General features: G+C 59.4%; 1 protein-coding gene across 1 annotated transcript; it reads left to right on the plus strand.

Annotated features, from left to right (window-relative positions):
* Nucleotides 1–6408: 6408 nt before the first annotated feature.
* On the plus strand, nt 6409–12818 carry LOC142076334 (maestro heat-like repeat-containing protein family member 7). Its single transcript, XM_075138654.1, has 12 exons — nt 6409–6430; nt 6708–6814; nt 7259–7408; nt 7598–7752; nt 8138–8285; nt 8795–8938; nt 9365–9541; nt 9836–9991; nt 11128–11229; nt 11638–11740; nt 12039–12098; nt 12388–12818. The coding sequence occupies exons 1-12, from the start codon at nt 6409–6411 to the stop codon at nt 12516–12518; spliced, it is 1455 nt and encodes a 484-aa protein (XP_074994755.1). The 3' UTR covers nt 12519–12818.
* Nucleotides 12819–13305: the final 487 nt, after the last annotated feature.

Here is a 13305-nt window from a genome sequence, read left to right on the forward strand (position 1 = left end):
TCAGCGTGCTGGGTGGCGGGCACCAGGGGTGCTGGTTGCTGGGCATGTTTGGGTGCTGGGCATGTCCAGGTGCTGGCTACTGGGCACTGGTGGTGGTGGGTGCTGGTGGTCCTGTGTGCTGGGCATGTCCGGGTGCTGGGTGTTGGGTGGTGGGAGTGATCGATGCTGGGCTTTGCGGTGCTGGGTGGTGGGTGTTGGGGGTGATGGGTTCTAGGTGCTGAGGATACTGGATGCTGGGCACTGGGGGTTCTGGGTGCTGAGCATGTCTGAATGCTGGGTGCTGGGAAATGGTGGTGCTGGGTGCTGGGGCTGGTGGTCCCTGGGGGTGCTGGGTGGTGGACATGTCCGGGTGCTGGGTGTTGGGGCAGTAGGGGTGCTGGGTGCTGGGCATGTCCAGGTGATGGGCATGTCCAAGTACTGGGTGGTGAGCAGTGAGGGTACTGGGTGGTGGGCAGTGGGGGTGCTGGGGGTGCTGGGTGCTGGGCCCTGGTGCTGGGTACCGGGCATCTCTGGGTGCTGGGCACGTCCAAGTGATGGCTGCTGGGCGCTGGGGCTGCTGGGTGCTGGGCCCTGCGTCTCCTGGGTACTATGCATGTCCAAGTGCTGGGCATCTCTGGGTGCTGGGCACTGGGGCTGCTGACTGCTGGGCATGTCCGTGTGCTGGGCATGTCCATCTGCTGGACGCTGGACGCTGGGGGTTGTGGGTGCTGGGTGCTGGGGGTGCCGGGTGCCGGGCATGTCCAGCTGCTGGGTGTGTGCACTGTGGGTGCTGGATGCTGTGCTCTGGGGGTGCTGGATGGTGGGCATGTCCAGGCGCTGGGTGCTGGACGGTGTGGTTGCTATGTGCTGGGCCTTGGGCATGTCCGGGTGCTGGGTGCTGGGTGCTGCGGGTGCTGGTTGCTGGGCCCTGGTGGTGCTGGGTACCGGGCATCTCTGGGTACTGGGCACATCCGAGTGATGGATGCTGGGGGTGCTGGGTGCTGGGCATGTTTGGGCACTGGGCAAGTTCAGGTGCTGGCTACTGGGCACTGGTGGTGGTGGACACTGGGGGTGCTGTGTGCTGTGCGTGTCCGGGTGCTGGGTGTTGGGCAGTGGCTGTGCTGGGCGCTGGGCATGTCTGGGTGCTGGGTGCTGGGCCCTGGGGGTATTGTGTGCTGGGCCCTTTGGTAGTGGGTGCTGGGCAAGTTTGGGTGCTGGGTGCTGGGCCCCAAGAGTGCTGGGTGTTGGGGTACTGCATGCTGGGCCTTGGCGGTGCTGGGTGCTGTGCATATCCAGGTGATGGGCATGTCCGGGTGCTGGGCGCTGGCGATGCTGCCTTTTGGGCATGTTCGGGTGATGGGCATGTCCGGCTGCTGGGTGCTGGGCACGAGGGGAGCTGTGTGCTGAGCACTGGGTGCTGGGCACAGGGGGAGCTGTGTGCTGAGCGCTGGGGGTGTTGCGTTCTAATCCTGTCCCAGTGCTGGGCTTGTCCGAGTGCTGTGTGCTGGGCTCTGGAGGTGCTGGGTGCTGGGGTTGCTGGGTCCTGGGAACTGGGGTGTTGGGTGCTGGGCATGTCTTGGTGCTTGGCATGACCAGGTGCTGGGCGCTGGGCACTAGGGGTGCTGGGAGCTGGGGTTCTGGGTGTTGGTATGTGTGGATGCTGGACATGACCGGGTGCTGGGTGCTGGATGCTGGGGGTGCTGGCTGCTGGGTGTGTCCGGGTGCTGGGCATGTCTGCATGCTGGGTGCTGGGCACTTGGAGTGCTGGGTGGTGGGCAGTGGGAGTGCTGGGGATACTGGGCATCTCTGGGTGCTGGGCATGTCCGCGTGATGGGTGCTGTGCGCTGGTGCTGCTGGGTGCTGGGGGTGCTGGGTGTTGGGCCCTGGGGGAGCTGGGTATTATGCATATCTTTGTGCTGGGCATGTCTGGGTGCCAGATGCTGGGCGCTGGATGCTGGGCACTGGGGGTGCTGGCTGGTGGGCATGTCCATGTGCTGGGCATGTCTGTGTGCTGGGTGGTGGGTGCTGGGAATAGTGGGTGTTGGGTTCTGGGCATGTCCGGGTGCTGGTCATGTCCGGGTGCTGGGTGCGTGCGCTAAGGGTGCTGGGTGCTGGGCTCTGGGGGTGCTGGATGGTTGGCATGTCCGGGTGCTGGGTGCTGTATCAAATACTCAAAAGTTCAAAATAATTTAAGTGTCTTTCACGTTATGTGAACCACATTTTCCCAGAAAACTGTTGCAAACTCTCATTGCAAGTGGGGTGGAACGCTCAGTCAGCTGACAATATTTAAAATGTCAGTGTCTCAAGACTTACCCCTTCCTTTGAAGAAATGTAAGCAATTTTGACATGAGGATATGAACTCATAAAAGAAACCCAATCAAACTACAAGTTACCCAAAAAACAATTTGTCCAAAAGTAGTTATTTAAGGGCAAGTTGCAAAGCCGAGGCAGACTCCTAAGTGCAGCTTTCTCTCCACTCCTCATTGCTGGATCGTGTGGTTTACCCCCAGAAATCTCTCTCCACAATCTAGTCTCAAGAAAGCAAACTCATTTTTTAACACCGCTTCACTATATTGCCCTCAGGGTTTCCGCCAGCCGCAACCCGAGGATGTGCTCTCAGCATTCATTTTGCTGGAGGAACATACACATTCAGAAGAGCAAAAAAAATCTCACAGGGTTGCATGCCATCATTTGATAGAGATGCTCTACTGCTTCACTAGTTTTTGGGGTATTTTTCTCTTTAAAATAGACGTTTGTAATATGTGCACGTAAGATTGCAAGTTTAGAAACAGCAGCATCCAAAGGCAATGTGTGTTGTATTCCCTCGCTTAGAGGGGACGAAAAACACACATGGAATACCAATCTGTGATGGGAAATGGCCATGTGATGAAGCACATTAAGATCAAACATTGCAATTTAAGGAAAATTATTATCCCAGTTAAAAAAAGAAATATATATAATACTGAACAACATGACAAGTGTCACCTCAGTATAAAATTATGACTGCCTACCCTTCTAAAGTTAAACACCTAACAGTCAAGGAAAAAAGAAACTACATACTTATTTCTTGCCTCTTAGACTATTGTGATACAGACGAAGGTTTTCAAACCAAACTGGGACACCGAACAACCTACATCAGCTGCGCAGCATTTCATCAGCCCTCCAAATTCGCCTGATCTCAGAGGTGATTTTTTCCCAAGTTAACCTAGGATGCCATCTCCCAGCATTCCGTGAGATGAAGGACTCCAGCTCCCAGTGTGCCACATGGTGAAGGGCTCCAGCTCCCAGCACGCTGTGGGGATGGCCCAGCCCTGCTCAAGCTGTCGGCTGGAAGAGCAAAAGCGTGCAGGAGGAGTCGCGCCGTGCTCCATCTGCAGCCAGAAGTCAGCAGAGGAATATGGTGAGGTTAATGCCAGGGCCAGGACCGGAGGGCAGGAATCGCTCTTCTCAGGAGCGTCTTCTGCTTGTACCAAACCCAGACCCCTTCTCCCCGCTTCTTGGAGGCCCCTCTTGCCCTTGGGTTGCTGAGAGATGACCTGCGCTGCGGAGGCTTCCAGCTGAGCAGGCTGTGAAAGGTATATCCTGAGGGAGCTGCGCTGGTGTGGCAGGCAGCCGACTCGGGCTCGGAGCACTCCTTGCAGTCTGCGGGCTTTTCTTTGCGTAAGGCGGGGCATGAGATGTGTGAGGGATTTTCTCCTCCTCTTGGCAGCAGCAGGAGGGGCTGTTAGTCCTGGCAGGGTTAGGTTGTTACCCCTCCTTTTAGGGTTCAACCCCCCTCCTGTTAGGGCCCAAAGCCTCATTTTGAGTCCTGAAGCCTCTTTTTTAGTCAGGCTGGGACTTCCCTTAAAAACGATCCCCTTAGAATGGTGGGGCCCTTTCTGACCTGTGGGTCTCTGCGGCAGTGGCAATTGATTGACTTGCTGTGTGTGAACAAGCTCCTGTCCGTCTGCTTTCTGTAAGCAGGGCTGCTCCCTGTGTGCTTCGAACGCAAATTGCATCAACGCCACTGGAAAGGATGACCTTTTACTCGGCAAGTACAGGGGAGCAGGGGCTTGGTGTGAGCACCAGTCTGGGAGACACAGCCCGCTCCCATCACCTCTGGACACAGGGGGTCTTAGCCAGTCAGCACAAACAGGACGGGTCCAGACCTTCCCTTTACAGCGTCACTGTGCTTTGAAGTGCTTTTGAAAACAAAGAGATGCAAACCAAAGTAATAGTCACGTGACCTGTGTCTTCTGTTGAACAGATTTACCAATCCCTTGGGCATTTTTAATATCTACAAGATATGAGAAAGCACAACTGAGTGGGACCACCCTTTTCCACTCCAATCTGACCCTCTGAATCGTTGAAGAATCAGAGGTATCACAGACCAACAAAACCCTTGGTTGGTGAGGTTTGTTCTCTCCTCTGTCCTCTCCAGGTGTTGTGGTTTAACCCCAGCCAGCAACTAAGCCCCACACAGCCGCTCGCTCACTCCCCCCGGTGGGACGGGGGAGAGAATCAGAAGGGTGAAAGTGAGAAAACTCGTGGGTTGAGGTAAAGGCAGTTTAATAGGTAAAGCAAAAGCCGTGCAGGCAAGCAAAGCACAACAAGGAATTCATTCACTCCTTCCCATCGGCAGGCAGGTGTTCAGCCGTCCCCACGAAAGCAGGGCTCCATCACGCGTAACGGTGACTTGGGAAGACAAACGCCATCACTCCGAACGTCCCCCCTTCCTTCTTCTTCCCCCAGCTTCATATGCTGAGCATGACGTCATCTGGTATGCAATATCCCTTTGGTCAGTTGGGGTCAGCTGTGTCCCCTCCCAGCTTCTTGTGCACCCCCAGCCTACTCGCTGGTGGGGTGCGGTGAGGAGCAGAAAAGGCCTTGACTCTGTGCAAGCACTGCTCAGCAGTAACAAAAACAGCCCTGTGTTCCCCACACTGTTTCCAGCACAAATCCAAACCATAGCCCCATACCAGCTACTCTGAAGAAAATTAACTCTATCCCAGGCAAAACCAGCACTCCAGGGTGCCCCTTCGCTGACGTCGGGGAGCACTCCAGGTCCGCCTGACTGCAGCAGCCAGTCAAACACAGGCGGTGCAGTCAGGGCAACAGGTTTCCTGTCCTGCTGCAGGCTGCACGGAGCAGGTACAGGGCTGCTGGACTGGGACCCCAGGTGTCCCCGGCTCATCTTCAGCTGCACCCTTCTAGTCCCTCTTTTCCCCTTGTATGCTGACGCTCTACTTTCCCATCTTTTCTCTGGTACGTTTTGCCTTTATGGTCTCACCGGTTTCACCCCAGGCCAACTAGTTTTCTCCTTTCATGGTCTGCCACCTCCAACAGTTTCTCACTTTCTAAATGTGAGTTGCACCTCGAGCCAGGGTTGATGAAGACAAAAGTGAATGAGAGCTTCTGTAAGCAATGAGGTGGCAGACATCATCAAAAACTGTCTATCCTCTCCGCTGCGCACCTTAGCAATCTGGAGAAATCTCTAAAGGCACAAATAAGGAGCAGCTTAGAAGCTGTTCAAATGAGTCGGGCGTGGTTTGGATCCCAGTGAGATCCATGTGTTTAGAGAAGACTTTTCTGAATGACTCCTCAAGTTCTCTGTCTCTTAGGCTGCACGTGAGGGCGTTGGTTAAAGATGTCAAGGCAGTGTAGGAAAGAGAGGGAATATTTCTTTCGGGTTTCCTATTCTGACAGCATCTGGTAAGCGATACACACTCTGAGAGTCCCCTCGACAACTGTATCCCCAAAGAGCAATCAGAGGAGAGGAGCAGGCATCAACATCTTTTGCTTCCTGGTACTGAGAGAGATTTTCAGAGTGGGGGAAAGGACGTAACTGTGAGATGCCAGATGGCATAGAGGGATGTAAAGAGAGCATTACACGGAGGGGGAGAAGCAGGGATCTCCCAGGGAGGTCCTGGGGCCATGCTGGGGCGTGTGAATGCAGGGCTCTGGGAGGAGCCAAAGTGTCCAGGAAGGTCCTGAGGGGACATAAGGGAAGATGGGGGCCTGGGGGCACCCCAAGAGGACTCATGGGCCAATGGCGAGCTGGCTCCCTACCCCGCGCAGTGGACCCCCTGCCCCTCCCAGCCCGGGTGGTGGGTCACAATGGGGCCCTTTGTGACCTCACTCCGTGACACTCCAGGGCAGGATATATAGCCAGCGTGGCAGTGGCCCTGCAGTGTCTGAAAAGACAGCGACGGGACAGGGCAGGAGCGCGGAGCTGGCGAGGAGACCCTGAGCGCAGCCCACGACTTTCCTTGCCGTCCCCAGCAGCCCCACGGCGACGGAGCGTTTCCCTTAAGCTGCCCCCCCTGCCCCCCCCACTTTCCTCCATTTCGCAGGATGGCGGAGAGACCCCCCAGCCGCCCCAGGGTGGCCTGGGAGGAGGTGCAGGCTCCCCAGGAGAGCAGCTCTCCGCCGGAGCCCGACGAGGTGTCCATGGTCCAGCTGCTGCAGATCGGTGAGTGAGGGGCCCCCCAGGGCTGGGCAGGCTCGGAGCCAGCGAGCGGCACCGGCTCGACACTGGGATCCCGTTTCCTCGGCACGCTGGCAGCAGGGGTCCCACGGGCAGGGGCGTGGCGGTGCCTGAATGCCAGGGCTGCTCGGGGCTGGGAGTCAGCCCCAGCACAGCCTCCCTCCTCAGCCGTGCCGAGTTTAAAGCTCTTTTCTCCGTTTGGGAAGCTTGTTGGCCAAGATGCTGTGTCCTACCAACTCTTCTGTGTTTCCCCTCCATGTAGGCGAGACTCTGCCAGAGGATAATCCCGAGCATCCACAGCTCCAACCGGGATGCAATTCTGAGGGCACCCACGTGCTTTCTTCACTCGACAGCAGCAACATGACCAAGGTAATGAGCTTCTGCCTTGCTGGGACTCTTGTGCGTGGCATGGGCAGGAGGCTTGTGTGAGCAAAGGGACCCAGAGTCAGCGGGGCTGGCATGGCCTCACTGTCCCTGGAGAGAGGGTTCCTGCTGTCCCCGAGCAGGGACTATGCAAGGGCAGCACTCCAGTGTCCCAGCAGCAGCTCCAGCCCTCCTGGCCACCAGCGAGCCCTGGTTCTCTGTAAGGGCAACGCACGTCCCAAGGCCCCAGCCCTCCGCCCTCACCCGGGGGACCCTCTGCTCTCCTCCTCCGCCCTGCAGAGACTGCAGCCCGTGCTTCCAGCGTTCCTGCGGGCACTGCTGACAGCACTGCCGGGCATCTCTTGCCAGAGCTGCTCACGCTACTCAGCCAAGCAGCACCATCAGGGTGCTTGGCATGACATGGCTTCCCTCCCTTCCTTCCGCCCGTAGATGTTTGGAGAATACCTCCAGCCTTCTCAGAGGACAGACATTCTCCTCGTGGCCATTGAGGCCTTGACAGTAGACGACATCTGTGACAGGCAGATGGGCAGCAACATCCTGGATATGGCCACGAGAGACCCTGCCTCCTGGCTGACAGAGGTAGGTGCCCTGTGGCTGGATTGCCCTGCCCATGAGCCCTGTCAGGCCTTGTTCCTCCTTCAGCTCTCTCAGGCACCTGAAGCCATTTCAAGGCACCAGAGAGGGATGGGAAGGGCAGCAGTTTCAGTGGTAGCTGGGAAATGGCTGCACTCCGCTGGCTGCACACATCCTCCCCTGTGTCCCCTCCAGGTGCCAAAGATCATGAGGTACATCCACAACACTGTGAAGTACATCCACACGGAGCCAGCCCGGCACAGCCTGGACTCACTCCTCCTCCTGCTGACCGAGAGGTGCCCCAGCGAAGCGGTCAGGAGCCTGCTGCAGATCTCTCCGACGTGTGACAGGTACTGGCCCTGACAGCCTTGAGGGCTTGTTCCCTGTGGGGAGAGTGGCCCAGAGACTCTCTGGCTGCCAGACGCACGGAAAAGTGCAGGACATCCCCGAGGAGCAGGGCCGTCCATCCCAGCACGCTTCCCAGCCCCAGCGGGTCAGCCAGCTCCGCAGCAGCCCAAGTTGGCCAAGCCAGAGCACCACCACCACGCTCCTCCCTGCCCCTTGGGGAACAGCACCTCAGCCCCCTCCTGCCTGCACGGGCAGGGCCCCCGGGCACCCCAAGTGAGGGGGGTGGGCAGGGCCAGGGCTGCAGCACAGCCTGGCTCTGGAGAGGCTGGCCCGGGCACAGTGCAGTGGCCGAGGCAGCCCTGCTGACCGAGCACTCTGGATCTGCAGCGCTGCCCTGGCCATGTGGGAGGTGATGATCTCCACGCCTTGGGCTTTGTTGAGCGTCTTGATGGAGCTGCTCAGCGTGCTCGAGGACCAGGAGCTGCGCAAGGTGTTCCGCTGTGCCACGGAGGACGCCTGCATCTGTCTTTTGGCTGTGAGTGACCATGCTCACCTTCAGGGCTGTGCCTGCCTCCCCTCCTGCCCAGGGAAAACAGGCACGGCCCCCTCCCCTCCTGCCTGCCTCCGAGTGGCCACCTCCTCCAGTACATACGGACACAGCCCCTTAGGGTCAGCAGGGACCTGCCCAGCACCAGCCAGACCCCGTGCCAGACACTTGGGGCTGCCGTGTGCTGGTTTGGCCGCCGTGAAAAAACACGAAACCTGCCCCTGCCCAGCACTACTCTGCTTCCCCCCTGCCTGCATCCCCCTGCCCTGCTCTGCAGCCTGGAAACCTGGGGAAGGGGCAGAGAAAGGGGCGGAAGCCAGAGTCAGGCCGGTTGCTGGGCCTGGGGCAGAGGCATGGCCTCCGCACAGGCTGAGGGGACTTCAAGTCTGGGGAGAGGAGACACTTGCCACCGCCCGCGTGTCGTGCCTCCTTTGTGCCAGCGCAGTGGAGGCAGCCCTGCAGGCTCTGCTAGTCTCTCACTGCTGTCTTTGTTTCAGCTGCTGGTCTGCACCTACAAAGGAGTTGAAACAGAGAAGTTTGCTGCCCTCTACAAAGACTGGAGGTACCTGAGGCATCCAACCCTGGTGATGCTCTCGCTGGTGCTCAGCGGCCTCATCACGCTTTCAAAGATGCCTGAGACGGTGAGCAGGGTGAAGTCAAGCGGAGCCATGTTGGCAGCCAGGGCCCGGGGCTCAGTGGATAATGCGGTGGCTTGGCCTTGGCTGGGAGTCAGAATGTGGGGTGATGGCTCCAGCCACCCTCTGGGCTATGGAGGGGCCTGGGAAGGGCCTGGGGAGCCCTCCAGGCCCAGAGGGTTACCAACCCATCTGCCCCTTCAGGCTGGTCGGAAAAGGGGGTGGCTGAGCAGGGGACACTGCTCTCCTGCACTGCCTTCCCTTCCTCGTGCTCTCCCCGCATCCCCATCGGTGGCCACTGCCTGCCAGGAGGCTGCTGCAGTGACTCCTGTGCCACCTGCTGGGAAGCCGGACGGGAGGCTGGTGCTCAGTGAGCGGTGCATTTTTGGTCTTTCTCCGCTTCACAATAAGGAAACTCTGTGTTTCGTACAGGCAAGAAAAATACCGGTCCTGCTGCCAGACATCACGGAGGCCCTGCAGGATGCCAACGCTGATGTCAAGATGAAGGCCCTGGTACTCTTCAGGAACACGATGGGTCACATGAAGGGAGAGGAGGCCGGCCTCCTCGCTCTGCAGCTGGCGGAGGAGCTCCTGCCCCTCTTTGATGACGTAAGGTTGCCATGGGAGCCTGAGCCCTCCACGTGGGCTCTCTGCAAGGACGTCTGCCCTTGGGCCCAGTCCTGCAGGCAGCACTCAGGCAGGGTTGCTCCCCTCCTCGTTTCTCTTGCGTGGCCTTTCAGGGCCCTGGGGGCGTTCAGCCGCAGCTGCGGATCTGGCCCACGGCCCCTGTGTTCGGAACCCGACTCGGGAGCATCTCCCCTCACATCAGCCACGCTAACGCCCTTGCTCACCGTGGGCAAGGAGCGGCTGTTGCTCAAGTCCCCCTGTCCTCCTCCCTGCCAGGAGTCCAGCCAGGTGCGGGAGCTCTCCATCAGCCTCTTCAAAGATCTGATGAAAACTGTGGTGAGGAGCATCAAGAAAAAGATGAAGAAGAGAGTGCAGAGGGTCCTGCTCCCGCTGTTCCTCCGTATGAACGACCAGGCCGAGAGCGTGGCCAAGGTGCAGTGAGCAGCGACCAGTGTTGCGGGGAAGGGCGTGCTGACACCATGGGGGTGGCCTGGGCATAAGGGGCAAGGGCTGCTGGATGTCAGAATCTGGGAACGTGTGTCAGCTCAGGGTCCCACTGCTCCCTCCTTCCCTGCACCGGTCCCACCCCTGCCTTCCTCCTTCCCCCCTGCCGCCTGCTGCAGAGGTGGACGGGGAGCTGGGGTCCCCTCCCAGCCCCGCTCTCGCCATTCAGCCCTCCTCCAGCACAGCCCAGAGGAAGGGTCCCTGCAGACCCAGCAGGAGCAGGGCCGGAGAACCTGGCACAGACATTTCCCAGACCCGCCCTGCCTGGTCCAGCGGGGCTCAGCAGCAGCCCATGGCCACCGAACACACGAGTCCCTACAGGCTTCCCCAGCTGTCCCTGCAGGTGTGGGAGGCCAGGGCTTTGAGCCCCAATCCCTGTCCCCCAGGGCTGTGCCCAAGAGACACCCAGGTGTTTGGGCCAGGCCATGTCCCAGCGCCCTGAGGGCAGGATTGCTGCAGGAACAAACCCCTGCTCCCCCAGGTGCCCTTGCATAGGGCCCATGAACTTGGTGTGCGCAGAGGGGTGCAGCGCTTGCAAGGGGTGGAGAGCCAGCTTGTTGTCCAGCCTGGGGCAGGGAGAGCGGTGGGAAGGGAGATGCAGCCAGCAGTGGACTGGCCCTGCATCCCGGGATCAAAGCTCTGCCCACCTGGCGCCTGGGCGTGAAGGGGTTGGGGCAGCCCCGGCTGGGGAGCCAAGCGCCCTGCTGGGGGATGCCCGTGGGAGGTGCTGCTGGCTCCATCCTGCCCCGGTGTCTCTGGGACTGCAGCCCTCGCTGCCTACGGCCACGAACCCACACCTCCTTTGCCCTGCAGTCTGCCCCATCGCTGGCAGCAGCTCAGCAGCTCCTGAGGCCCTCTGTTCTGCTGGCCGGCAGCATGAGATGCCTGAGGTGGTGGCTGCCCCACGTCCCTGCCCTGGGCACTGAACCCAGTTTAGACTCTGTTCCCCGCTGCCTCTTTCCACAAGGGGCTGGGAATGGCTCGGAGACTGGCCAAGAGGAGGACGATGCCAGGTCTCCTTCCCTGGGCTGTGGTGCCATCTCCCAGCCTCTGCTTCTCTGCAGGCTTCTAGGGACACCCTCCTCGCCTGTGCAGAGTTCCTGGGGTGGAGGAAGCTCAGCTACCTGGCCAAGACATATCAGACACACCTCATTGGAGAGTGCTTGGTGAGGACAATCCCCAAGCCCCAGAACCCGGCTGGACGAGGGCTGCCCCGCGTGCCCGTGGGGAGGGCTGTGCAGCTGTGCCTCGCCTGCGCTGCTCCAGCCCGGAGCCCACAGCCTGGAGCTGCATCCTCCTTCCCTGCCCTCAAGCACGGAGCCCCCAAGGGCTCTTCTCCAGGCCCCTCTCCCCTGCCTGCCCCCAGGGTGCTAAACAAGATCCTGGCACATGTAAGCCCTGGCCTTGGGACAGAGGGGTCTCGGCACAGCCAGGCCCCCTGTGCCTGCGGCTCTCTCTGAACCTCAGCCCCACAGGGCTCCTGTCTGGGAGGGAAGGAGTGCACTGGTAGGAGGGACTGGTCCGGATGGCTGGGGAGGGTCTTTATCAGCCCCGTGCCCTTGTGCTCTCTCCAGCTACGGCACGACAGGAGCAGGGTGGGAGAATATGTGTGTCAGAGCCTGCCATACCTGAAGGACAGTCAGGCCACCTTGCGAGACGCGGCCGTCAGGTTCATTGGTGAGCCCCAGCCCCCGGGGTCCCTCTTCTGGCAGCCTGGCCCCCAGTCCCCTCCACTGCACTGGCAGCAAGGGGCAGCCCTGGGGCTGCCAGAGCCCCGGCTGCCCCGTGCAGGGCCCACCACGCAGGTGGGCTCGCTGGGAGCCTTGCCCAGTCCCACTGCCCTCGGGTCCTGTCCTTCCCTGGGGTCAGCCCTGCTGAGGGGGAGGAGGGTGTGCAGCCGCACTGGCAGAGCCGCGGGCCGTGCTGCTGGGAGCGTGCTGGGGAGCAGGAGGTGTGACAGGAGCTCTGTGCCTAGGGCTTGCCGCACGGAAGCTGAGGAAGCGAAGTCTGGAGAAGCTGTGGGATATCTGCAATGGTGAGTAGGGGCAGTGCTGTGCTTGCCGGGACTGGTGGGGCAGGGGACAGAGCCTGGGCAGGATGCTGCTGTGCTTGGCCCTGCTCCAGCAAAACGCTTCAGGGGCAGAGGAGCATGTCAGGGGCGCATGGGGCATTCCTGAGCAGCGGCTTCCAGCTGGTCTCTTTGTCTCACCTGCTCCTCCTGGTGAGGGAAAGAGATGGGTGGGGCTGGCATGGTCTGGAGGGGACTCCTGGGGGTCTCTGCAGGCAGTGGGGGTTCACACCTGCTCTGCTTCCTTCTCTTGCAGCCCTGCTGCCCTTGCAGAAGGACCCTGAACCCTCAGTCAGCTCCCTGGCTACTCAGACCGTCTTCCTCCTGACACCAGAAATGCCACCATCAAGATGGAGGCTGCGGTCGCTGTGCTGCTGGCCCTGCTGAACCTTGGAGAAGTGCAATTCTCCTCTGGAAAGTGGCCCTATTTTAATATTTTTTTTTTTTCTAATAAAGCTGGAACAAGAGGCCCAGTCCTATGGTGTCCTTCCCATGGGGACCAGCCCGAGTGTGCTGAGCAGACAGTGTAATTCCTGGCCTCTGCCGCTGCCTGCAGGACAGCACACCCAGACGCAGGGTGGCCTTGCAACAAAGCCCCAGCTGCCCCGCTAGACCACAAAACCCGGAGGGCATCTCAGGGCACGAAAAGGCACCCGCACTCTGCCAAGCTGGCAAGTTGTTATTCGTCCCGGCATCAAAATCCTCTGTTGTACTGGGGAGCTGTGCTGGTTTTGGCTGGGATGGAGTTAATTTTCTTCAGAGTAGCTAGTATGGGTCAATGATTTGGATCTGTGCCGAAAACGATGTTGGTAACACAGGGCTGTTTTCGTTACTGCTGAGCGGTGCTTGCACAGAGTCAAGGCCTTTTCTGCTTCTCCCCCCACCCCACCAGCGAGGAGGCTGGGGGTGCACAAGAAGCTGGGAGGGGACACAGGCGGGACAGCTGACCCCAACCGACCAAAGGGATATTCCATACCATATGACGTCATGCTCAGCAATAAAACTCGGGGGGAGGTTGGCGGGGGTCCGCCGCTTGGGGACTGGCTGGGTGAACAATTGTATTCATTTGCATCACTTGTCTTTCTTGGGTTCTATTTCTCTCTCTTTGTTATTTTCCTTTTCCTTACAATTTATTATTACTATTATTATTATTTTATTTGATTTCAATTATTAA

This window comes from Calonectris borealis, unplaced genomic scaffold (genome assembly GCF_964195595.1).
Source record: "Calonectris borealis unplaced genomic scaffold, bCalBor7.hap1.2 HAP1_SCAFFOLD_44, whole genome shotgun sequence".
Lineage (NCBI taxonomy): Eukaryota > Metazoa > Chordata > Aves > Procellariiformes > Procellariidae > Calonectris > Calonectris borealis.

What these genes read in the sequence shown, in the direction of transcription:
- LOC142076334 (XM_075138654.1), top strand. Translation starts at nt 6,409, where the DNA reads ATGGTCCAGCTGCTGCAGATCG. An exon ending in ATCTCTCCGACGTGTGACAG is followed by an intron (nt 7,753 to 8,137) that starts GTACTGGCCCTG and finishes CTGGATCTGCAG; the next exon opens with CGCTGCCCTGGCCATGTGGG. An exon ending in CGCGGCCGTCAGGTTCATTG is followed by an intron (nt 11,741 to 12,038) that starts GTGAGCCCCAGC and finishes CTCTGTGCCTAG; the next exon opens with GGCTTGCCGCACGGAAGCTG.